This window comes from Pyrgilauda ruficollis, unplaced genomic scaffold (genome assembly GCF_017590135.1).
Source record: "Pyrgilauda ruficollis isolate IOZ18807 unplaced genomic scaffold, ASM1759013v1 scaffold816, whole genome shotgun sequence".
In the NCBI taxonomy this organism is placed as follows: domain Eukaryota; kingdom Metazoa; phylum Chordata; class Aves; order Passeriformes; family Passeridae; genus Pyrgilauda; species Pyrgilauda ruficollis.
Window position 1 is genome coordinate 4,818 of NW_024530111.1, and position 10,519 is coordinate 15,336.

The following is a 10,519-nucleotide window of genomic DNA, read 5'->3' on the forward strand; positions in this document are numbered from 1 at the left end:
CCCGGAACGGGGGGCTGCGGGGGGGGGGCGATGAGTGTCCGGCAGTCTCAGCCCACCCCCCTCTCCAGAGGAGCCATAGCGATGATTTTAAAGGGGGATTCCCCATGAGGGAGGGATGGGGGACCCCCGGATGCTCCCCTCCCCCATGCACCCCCTCCATCCCCGCCCCCACCCCGCAGCACCGCCCGGGGGTGCCCGGAGCGAAGGGGCACCCATGGAACCCCCCTCCCCCCATCCCGGCCCCGCCCCTTTGGTCCAAAGGGGGCGTGGCAGGGTGAGGACACGCCCTTCTGTGGCTGGACCCGCCCCCCTCCCAGTGCAGACAAGGAGCATCCGTCCCCCCAAAATCGGGGAGGACCCAGGGGTCCAGAAAAGCCCCCCGAATTCGGGGAGCATCTTGCGGTTCGGGCCGCCCCCCGCCCCATCCTGGGGTCCCCGTCAGGCCTGGGGAGGGGGATTCGGCTCCGCTCGGGTGTTTCCGTCACGGGCGGAAGCGCCCGAAGGCTGCCAAGGGGGACGCTGCCGTGGGGCCCCTGGGGCTCCTTTAAGGGCTCCTGGGTAAATTTAAAGGGGCCGCACTCCTTTCCCATCCCCCCCCAGAGCCCGCCCCTCCCCGCAACGGGGGGCTGCGGGGGGGGGCGATGAGTGTCCGGCAGTCTCAGCCCACCCCCCTCTCCAGAGGAGCCATAGCGATGATTTTAAAGGGGGATTCCCCATGAGGGAGGGATGGGGGACCCCCGGATGCTCCCCTCCCCCATGCACGCAGACAAGGAGCATCCGTCCCCCCAAAATCGGGGAGGACCCAGGGGTCCAGAAAAGCCCCCCGAATTAGAGGGGGGTCCAGGTGTCCGAGAGAGCCCCCCAAATTCGGGGAGGGTCCTGCGGTCCGGGCCGACCCCGCCCCATCCTGGGGTCCCCATCAGGGCTGGAGAGGGGGATTCGGCTCCGCTCGGGTGTTTCCGTCACGGGCGGAAGCGCCCGAAGGCTGCCAAGAGGTGTTCGGGTATTTCCGGCTCCACTCGGGTGTTTCGGCCTCACTCGGGTATTTCCGGCTCTACTCGGAGTCGCGGCGGAGCGGGCGGCGCTCGGCACTTCCCGCGGTGCTCGGCGGAAAGTACCGAAGGAAGCTTCGTGTGACTCCGTCGTGGAGGCGGAAACACTCGAAGTCTGTGACGGCCGCGAGCCGAACCTCTCCGGGAAGAGCCGAAGCGGTGCGGGGAGGCGTGTCGGGTGTTTCCGGCGCGGCGGCGGAAATGGCCGAGGGCCGGCGGCGGCCGCCATGTTGGGAGCCGCGGGGCGCTGAGGCGGCGGCGGCGGCGTGAGGCGGCGGCGGTCTCCCGGCCCCCCCAATGCCGCTGGCCTGGGCCCCCCCCCGGGCCTTGAGCTCTCCCGCCTCCCCTTCCCCCTCCCCGCACACCGCCTGCCGCGGCTTCCCCCTATCGCGATAGTCGCCGGCGGCGCGGGGGGGGGGCCGCCATGTCGAGCAGCGGTCGCAGCCCTTTGCCGACCGTCAACGAGAGGGACGCGGAACAGGTGAGGGAGGGACGGCGCGGATCGGGGGTGGATGGAGGGGGAGCCGGTTCCAGGGTGAGGGGAGAGGGGCGGCTGGGGGGAAAAAAGGGAATTTTCTGAGGGGAAGAGGGGACTGGGGGAGCCTGGGGAATTTTTGTGAGGGGAAAAGGGAGATCTGAGGGAGGAAAAAGGGGCTCAAGGGGATCGTGAGTCGGTTTGTGACGGGAAAAGGGGAGTTCGAAGTCGGTTTGTGAGGGGAAAGGGAAGAAAAAGGAGATTTGAGGGGCTGGGGACTGATTCGTGAGGGGAAAGGGGGGGATCTGAGAGGGTGAAAAGGAGGATTTGGGGGGGTTCTGGTTCCGTCCATGTGGAAAAAAATGGGAACTGAGTGTGTTTGTGTGAGGGGAAAAGGGGTCTTAGAGCGGCCTGAGTAATTTTGTGAGGTAAAAATGGTGTTTTGAGGGGGACCTGGGCTGGTTTTTGAGGGGGAAAAAGGGGGATCCGAGAGGGAAAGGGGGCTGAGGGAGGCTGGGGCTGTTCCCTGAGGGGAGCCCGGCGGTTCCGTGCCCGGCTTGTGACAGAAAAAGGGGGTCCCAGGCCGCTCTGCGAGCTGTAAAAAGGGTCTGGGGTCTGTTTGTGAGGGGGGAAGTGAGGCCTGACAGGGATTTGAGAGATTTGGTGAGGTAAAAAGAGTGTTTGACGGGAAGCTGGGTCGGTTTTTGAGCGAAAAAGGGGATCTGAGAGGGAAAACAAGGGAGTGTAAGGGGGTCTTGGGACATTTTTGGGTGTGAAAAAGGGGATCCTGGGGTATTTTACGTGGAGAAAGGAGGGGATTTGGGGGGATCTGCATCCCTCTGTGAAGGGAAAAGAGTGACTGAAGGGGTCTGGGGTTGTTTAGTGAGGCAAGAGGGGCTCTGAGGGGCCTCGGGGCCCCTCTGTGAGGTGGAAAAGGGGGGCCTAAGGGTCCCCCAATTCCTCTCTTCCACCCCCACGAAGGAGCCCGGGGTCTCCCACGGCCCAGAGCCTCCTGTGGGGTGGGGGGTCCTGAGCCGTGGCCCCCTTCAGGGCCGGATTTGGTGTAGGGAGAGTGCTCTGGGATGAGCCCCTCCCCAAATTTTGGGGTCCCATTTCGGGGTTCCCTGCGGGGCAGCAGTGGGGGTTTGTGTGCAGGACCCCAAATGTTGGATGAGGGGGTCAAGCCTTGCACCCCAAAGGGAGAGGGGCAGGCAGGGGGGTGCCAGTCCCCCACATTGACCCCCCCAGGCTCTGGGATCCGCTGTGGGGGGCAAGTTTGGGGTGTCATTGTCGCCCCCCCAGCTCGGTGGCTGCACGATCGGGCTGTGGGGGCGGCAGCCCACCCCCTCCCCCACCCCCTTCCCTGCTGCGGCCCCCCCAAACAGGGGGGCTGTGGGGGCGGCCGCAGCGCTGCCACGGGCTCGGCGCCCTCCCCGGGCTTTGGGGGGGCTCCGAGGGGTGAACCCCCCAAATTCCTCCTGTTCTGACCCCTGTGAGCAGGAACCAGCCCCCCCCCCAGGGTGGGGAATGGGGGGCTCACCCCCTTGTGTGTCTGAGGGGGTGAGGAGGGGGGTTTCCTTTGGGGGCAGCTGGGATGGGGGTTTCCCCATTTTGGGGGTGGATTTGGGGGGCTCTTGGGGTCGCTCTCTGCCCCCAGCTTCTGTGGTCGCTGGGAGACCCCTCTGCTGGCTCAGCCCTTTTGGGGAGCACCTGGGGGGCTGCTCAGCTCCCCCAGCTGTGTGACACCCCCATTTTGGGTGATATTTCGGGGAGCTTCCCCCCTTTTGTGACCGGGGAGCCCCCCGAGTGCCGGGGAGTGACCCCAGCAGGGCGTGTGGGGGCACAGGTGACCTCGTGTCAATGTCCCCAAGCCCGAGGACAAAGCGGTGCCACCTGTTCTGTGCCCGTGGCTGTGGCATCGGGCCCCCCCGCCTCGTTTTGGGTGCTTTTCCTCTTATTTATGCGCTGTTATGTAACGCCAGAGGAAAATTATTCCTGGCTGGGAAGATTTGGGGAGGGGGCGGCAGCACCGTGCGGGGGGGGCTGCGCATCCCCCCCAACCCCAGCAGCTGAAATCGGGGGGTCTTTCCCTGCCCCCCCCCAGCCCCCAATCCCTCCCTCACATGGAGCCCGATCTGGTGGGGTTGGTGATAAAAAAAATCTTCAAAAACACCTAAATTTGGCTGACATTTGAGCGGCGCCGCACGAACCAGCGCTGCCTCCCCGGCTGCGCCGTGCCCGGGGGTCCCTGTCACACCGGCCCTGGGGACACTGGCACTGCTGCCATTGCCACCGGCTGCCACCAGTTTGGTGCTGGCAGCGTGGGCGGGTGCCGGTGGCATCGACGCCTCCCGGCACCGGGATCCTCACACCTGCCTGGTGACATCGCTGCTGGGCTGGTGACATCACTGCAGTCCAGGTGACATTGCTGCTGGGGCTGGTGACATCACTGCTGGGCTGGTGACATCACACTGTACCTGGTGACGTCCCTGCAGCCTGAGCGCTGTCACTGCTGCCACCATTCCAGCGGCCATTCCAATGGCAATTCCAGTGACAATTCTAGTGACAATTGCAATGTAAAATTCCAGTGGCCATTCCGGTGACAATTCCAATGGCAATTCCAATGGCAATTCCAGTGGCAGTTCCAGTGACAGTTCCAGTGACAATTCCAATGGCCATTCCAGTGATAATTCCAGTGACAATTCCAGTGGCAATTCCAGTGGCCATTCCAGTGACAGTTCCAGTGACAGTTCCAATGTCAATTCCAGTGACAATTGCAGTGGCCGTTCCAGTGACAATTCCAGTGGCCATTCCAGTGACAGTTCCAGTGACAGCTCCAGTGTCAATTCCAGCGACAATTCCAATGGCCATTCCAGCGGCCCTTCCCAGCCTGGCGCCCCTTCTCCCGGCAGGACGAGCCCCTCCCGCTGCCGGTTTTCCCCTTTCCCGCCCCGTTTTCCCCGCCCCGGCGCTCCAGGTGTTCCCCGGCCCCACCCCGCGCTGTCCCGCTGCGGCCTCAGCCCCAACCGGTCGAGCCGGTCCCCGCTCGCTCGCTCGCTCCCTCCCGGCGTCCCGCGGGGCTCCCGCCGGCACCGCCCCGCTCCCGCCGCTCCCGGCGCTTCGGGGTGCCCAGGGTGAGTCCCCTCGTGGCGGGCGGGCTGGGGAAACTGAGGCACGAGGGGCTCCGCGGCCTGAGCGGCGTTACCGAGCGCCGCCGCCAGCGGGGAGCACCGCGGCCGTCCCTCGGCCCGTGCCCGGTGCCGGTGAGGCCCCCCGGTGCCGGTGAGGTTCCCCGGGTGTGACCCGGGCCGGGCGGTGCCTCCTTTGCCATGTTTGCCATATTTTTGGCCACTCTGCGATAAGAGGAGCCGGGAAATGCCGGGAGCGCCGCCGGAGCGCCGCCACCGAGCCCCGGGGGGGTTCGGGGGGTTCTGGTGCCGCGGCCCCGCCCGGGGGGGGCTCCGGTGTCGGTGCCGCCTCAGAGCCCGAGCGAATCCCGGCAGCGCGGCCAGATGGCTCCGCACGCTCCCGCCCCGTTGCCACGGCAGTTTTTTGGCAGAAACTCCCGTTTCCCTTCACTTTTCCCACAGCACCGCGCTGGGCTTTGGGGGAGGGGGAGGCTCCGGTCCCCCCCGGGCCCCAAACCTGCGCGTTCTCCCCCCAAATCTGGGGGTTCGGTTGCGCCATCGCCGGCACCTCCCCTACGGCTTCCGCCAGCCGTTTCCTTCCCACGGAGGGGGAGGGGGACACCCCGAGCTGTGCCCCCACAAAAACAAACCCGGCGAGGTTTTGGGGGGCCCCACATCCCACGTGGGAGGGGGGGGTTGGCTCGGCTTCCCCGCCCGCTCACGCGCTCCCGTTATCTCCGGTGTCACCGGAGCGGTGACAGCCCCGGGGGCGTCTCACTCCCCGTAAGGGAACACCCCGAAAGTGTCCCCGCGGCCCGGGTGACCTTCGGGGGGGCCCCGGGGCGGCTTTTGGGGTGCGGGAAGAGGGGCTTTGTGCCGATGTAGTGCTGCGGGGCTCCCCCGCCTTTGGCTGGGGCGTGAACTCTGTCCGGGTGGTTGGGTTTGGGGTAAAATCGGGGTATTTGGACGCTGAATCTTCGGGAGAGGAGCGGGGCGGGGTGGCCGTGTCCCCTCCCGGGGAGGGGGTGACACGGCGCTGTCCCCTTCCCACCCTCGCGGCCCAGCCCGAAACCGCGGCGCTTGCGTCAGGTATCGGGGGCGGCTCCCGGCCGGGCCGGGCGCGGCTCCGCCGCTCCGGACTTCGCTCCCGGCTCCTCCCGGAGCCCGCGGACCCCGCCGGGATCCCCGGGGGGACGCGGCCGGCCCCGGCTGAGCGTTCCCTCGCTGTCCCCGCAGCCGGGCGCCGTGGAGGGCAAGGGCGGTGGCAAGGCCAGCATGCTGCGGGGCCGCAACGCCGGCACGGCCGCCGAGGAGCAGCCCCACATCGGCAACTACCGGCTGCTCAAAACCATCGGCAAGGGCAACTTCGCCAAGGTCAAGCTGGCCCGGCACGTCCTGACCGGCAAGGAGGTGAGTGGCACCTTCCTGGCGAGGGGACAGCGCTCGGGGGGGCCCAGGCTGCGGGTGGCACTGCGGGGACAGGCTCAGCCCGGGGGTGACACTGCAGGGAGAGGATCAGCCCGGGGGTGACACTGGGGTGTGGGGATGGGATCAGCCCGTGGGTGACACTGTGGCACGGGGACAGTTCTGGGTCCTGTGGGTGACACCGTGGCACAGGTACAGACTGTGTCCTGTGGTTGTCACCGTGGCACGGGTACAGACTGTGTCTTGTGGTTGTCACCCCAGTGCGGGGACAGGCTGCATCCTGTGGTTGTCACCCCAGTGCAGGGACAGTTCTGGGTCCTGGTGCTTGCCCCAGAAGTGCCACCACAGTGTGGGGACAGCCCCTGTTCTCGCAGTGCCACCGCGGTGCAGGGACAGCTTTGCTTCCTGGTCCTTGCCCTGGGAGTGCCACCATGGCCCAGGGATGGGCTTCCTGTCCCCAGCCGTGAGTGCCACCGCAGTGTGGGGACAGCTCTGGGCTCCTGGTGCAGTCCTGTGGCTGTCACCACGGGGACAGGCCTGTTGTCCTCGTCCCAGGGGTGGCACCGTGGTGTGGGGACAGCTCTGGCTTCTGGTCCCTGCCCTGGGAGTGCCACCTGGCATGGGAATGAGTGTCCTGATCCTCAGCTGTGACTGTCACCATGGTGTGGGGACGGTTCTAGGTCCTGGTCCTTGTCCTGTGGGTGCCACCGTGGCTTGGGGACAATTCTGGTTCCTGATCTGTGCCCTGGGAGTGCCACCACGGCACAGGGATGGTCCCAAGCTCTCGGTCCTCATCCCATGAGTGCCACCGTGGCTTGGGGACAGCCCTGGGATGGTCCTGTCACCTTCCCTCTGAGTCTGGGAGTGCCACCACAGTGTGGGGATGGCCCTGGGATGGTCGTGTCACCTTCCCTGTGAGTCTGGGAGTGCCACCACGGTGTGGGGACAGCCCTGGGATGGTCGTGTCACCTTCTCTCTCACTTTGGGAGTGCCACCACGGTGTGGGGACAGCCCTGTCCCCCTGCCCCTCCCCTCAGGGGTGCCACCAGGTTTTGGGGACAGCCCTGGGGACACTCTGACCCCGCTCTCCCCCTCGCAGGTGGCCGTGAAAATCATTGACAAGACACAGCTCAACTCCTCCAGCCTGCAGAAGGTGAGGGGTGTCCCTGGGGGGGTGACAGCTGATTTTGGGGTGACAAATGGGGGTCGTTCCCTCTGACACCCCCCACAATCCCCCCTCCCCTGTCCCTCACAGCTCTTCCGGGAAGTGCGAATAATGAAGGTCCTGAACCACCCCAACATAGGTGAGACCCCTCAAAACCCCCTCAGCTGCACCCCCACCCCTCCCCGGGGGTGTCCCCCACCCTTGGGGGGGGGTCCCAGGGGTGTCCCTCCCCCTCCAACCCCACCCCCCCTTGCAGTGAAGCTCTTCGAGGTGATCGAGACGGAGAAGACGCTTGGGGGGGACCTCGGGCTGCCCCTCACCCCCCACCCTGTGCCCCCCAGGTGAGGTGTTCGATTACCTGGTGGCCCACGGGCGCATGAAGGAGAAGGAGGCGCGGGCGAAGTTCCGACAGGTCTGGGGGGGGTGATGCTGTTGGACCACCCCCAAAAGGGTTGGGGACCCCCCCGCCGTGTCCCCAAGGGGGCTGGGGGTGTCCCTGTGCCCCCCAGCTGGGGGGCTGAGCTCCCCCTGACACCCCCCTGTCCTGCAGATAGTGTCGGCCGTGCAGTACTGCCACCAGAAGTTCATTGTGCACAGGGACCTGAAGGTGAGGAACCCCCACCTGGGACCCCCTGACACCCCTGGGACCCCCAGAATGACACCCAGACACGCTGGGACCCCCTGACACCCCTGGGACCCCCAGAACGACACCCAGACACCCCTGGGATCCCCAGAATGGCACCCAGTCACCCCTGGGACCCCCAGAATGGCACCCAGACGCCCCTGGGACCTCCAGGATGACACCCAGACACCCCTGAGACCCCCAGAACATCACCCAGACACCCCTGGGACCCCCGGGCCAGAACTCCCAATATCTCTGAGTCTGCCCATGGTTGGTTTGGGGTCATCATGGGTGATTTTAGGGTCATCGTGGGTGGTTTTGGGGTCACCATAGGTGGTTTTGGGGTGCCCATGGGTGGTTTTGGGGTGTCCATCGGTGGTTTTGAGGTGTCCGTGGGTGGTTGCTGGGTGGTTTTGGGGGTCTCTCTGGTGTTTTTGGGGTCCCATGGGTGGTTTGGGGTCACCGTGGGTGGTTTTGAGTTTGCCAGCGGTGGTTTGGAGCTTGCCATGGATTGTTTTGGGGTCATAATGGGTGATTTTAGGGTCATCGTGGGTGGTTTTGGGGTCACCATAGGTGGTTTTGGGGTGCCCATGGGTGGTTTGGGGTCATCATAGGTGGTTTTGGGGTCGCCATGAGTGCTTTGGGGTCACCAGGTCACCATGGGTGTTTCTGGGGTGCCCATGGGTGGTTTTGGGTTGTCCATGGGTGGTTGCTGGGTGGTTTTGGGCGTCTCTCTGGGTGGTTTGGGGTGCCCAGGGGTGGTTTGGGGGTTGCCATGGGTGATTTGGGGTGCCCATGGGTGGTTTGGGGTCACCGTGGGTGGTTTGGGGTGCCCATGGGTGTTTCTGGGGTGCCCATGGGTGTTTTTGGTGTCCCATGGGTGTTTTTGGGGTCCCAGGGGTGGTTTCGGGGTGTTTTTGGGGTCCCCTGGGTGTTTTTGGGGTCCCATGGGTGGTTTGGGGTCATCATAGGTGGTTTTGGGGTCGCCATGAGTGCTTTGGGGTCACCAGGTCACCATGGGTGTTTCTGGGGTGCCCATGGGTGGTTTTGGGTTGTCCATGGGTGGTTGCTGGGTGGTTTTGGGCGTCTCTCTGGTGTTTTTGGGATCCCATGGGTGGTTTCGGGGTGGTTTTTGGGGTCCCATGGGTGGTTTGGGGTCCCATGGTTGGTTTGGGGTCCCACAGGAGCTGCGGGAGCGGGTGCTGCGGGGGAAGTACCGGATCCCCTTTTACATGTCCACGGATTGTGAGAACCTCCTCAAGAAGTTCCTCATCCTCAACCCCACCAAGAGGGGCACCCTGGAGGTGAGGGGACCCCCGGTTTCATCCTGGGACCCCTGACATGAGCCCCAATGGCCCCCAGGACCTTCTGGAGACCCCCAACATCGTCCTGGGACCCCTGACATGAGCCCCAATGGCCCCCAGGACCTTCTGGGGACCCCCAACATCATCCTGGGACCCCCAGCCTGGTTCTGGGAACCTCTGAGACCCTCCTGAGCACCCCAGGACCTCCTGGGGACCCTCCCTGGCGTCCCCCCGTGCCCCCCAGCACTGCAGCTGGGTTGTCCATGGGTGGTTGCTGGGTGGTTTTGGGCGTCTCTCTGGTGTTTTTGGGATCCCATGGGTGGTTTCGGGGTGGTTTTTGGGGTCCCATGGGTGGTTTGGGGTCCCATGGTTGGTTTGGGGTCCCACAGGAGCTGCGGGAGCGGGTGCTGCGGGGGAAGTACCGGATCCCCTTTTACATGTCCACGGATTGTGAGAACCTCCTCAAGAAGTTCCTCATCCTCAACCCCACCAAGAGGGGCACCCTGGAGGTGAGGGGACCCCCGGTTTCATCCTGGGACCCCTGACATGAGCCCCAATGGCCCCCAGGACCTTCTGGGGACCCCCAACATCATCCTGGGACCCCCAGCCTGGTTCTGGGAACCTCTGAGACCCTCCTGAGCACCCCAGGACCTCCTGGGGACCCTCCCTGGCGTCCCCCCGTGCCCCCCAGCACTGCAGCGAGGAGCCCTGGGGTCCTTTCCTGTCCCCAAAGTGTCCCCAAAGTGACCCCGGCCCCCCGTGTGCCCCCAGCAAATCATGAAGGACCGCTGGATGAACGTGGGCCACGAGGACGACGAGCTCAAGCCCTACATGGAGCCCGTGCCTGACTACAAGGACCCCCGCAGGACAGGTGGGACCCCAGGCCACCCCTGGGGACACAGGGACCCCCTGAAGTGTCCCCGTGTCCCCTGCTGAGGGCCGTGTCCCCCCAGAGCTGATGGTGTCCATGGGCTACACGCGGGAGGAGATCCAGGAGTCGCTGGTGGGGCAGAAGTACAACGAGGTGATGGCCACCTACCTGCTGCTGGACCACAAGAGCTCCGAGGTGGGGACACGGGGGGTCAGCGGGACACCGGGGGCACATTGGGGACACGGGGACATGGGGGGTTAGCCAGGACACTGGGGACACTGGGGACCACAAGAGTTCCGAGGTGGGGACACATTAGGAAGAGGGCGGGGGCGGGGGGCGCCGGGCCGGCAGCACGGCCAAGGTGCCCCCCAGCCCCCTGCCCGGCCTGGAGCGATCCAAGGGCACCCCCTCCCCCTCCACGGTCAGTGCAGGCTGGGGAGGGAGGGGAGACCCTGGATTTGGGGGAGGGGGGAGTCC

The 10,519-nt window shown here is 65.6% G+C and overlaps 2 protein-coding genes across 2 annotated transcripts; both read left to right on the forward strand.

Annotated features, from left to right (window-relative positions):
• The first annotated feature begins 6 nt into the window (after window positions 1–6).
• LOC121364400 (translation initiation factor IF-2-like) lies at window positions 7–1,327 on the forward strand. Its single transcript, XM_041487639.1, has 2 exons — window positions 7–503; window positions 985–1,327. Exons 1-2 carry the CDS (start codon window positions 116–118, stop codon window positions 1,320–1,322), a joined length of 726 nt encoding a protein of 241 aa, XP_041343573.1. The 5' UTR covers window positions 7–115; the 3' UTR covers window positions 1,323–1,327.
• Window positions 1,328–1,339: 12 nt separating this feature from the next.
• LOC121364398 (serine/threonine-protein kinase MARK2-like) lies at window positions 1,340–10,499 on the forward strand (the record flags this gene model as incomplete). The annotated part of the gene is made up of 13 exons (XM_041487638.1): window positions 1,340–1,533; window positions 5,892–6,065; window positions 7,180–7,233; window positions 7,336–7,384; window positions 7,502–7,544; window positions 7,585–7,657; window positions 7,796–7,852; window positions 9,052–9,171; window positions 9,292–9,335; window positions 9,416–9,680; window positions 9,943–10,042; window positions 10,125–10,252; window positions 10,359–10,499. Coding segments are annotated over exons 1-13 (1,305 nt in total), but the record flags the coding sequence as incomplete, so codon positions are not given.
• Between the last annotated feature and the right edge of the window lie 20 nt (window positions 10,500–10,519).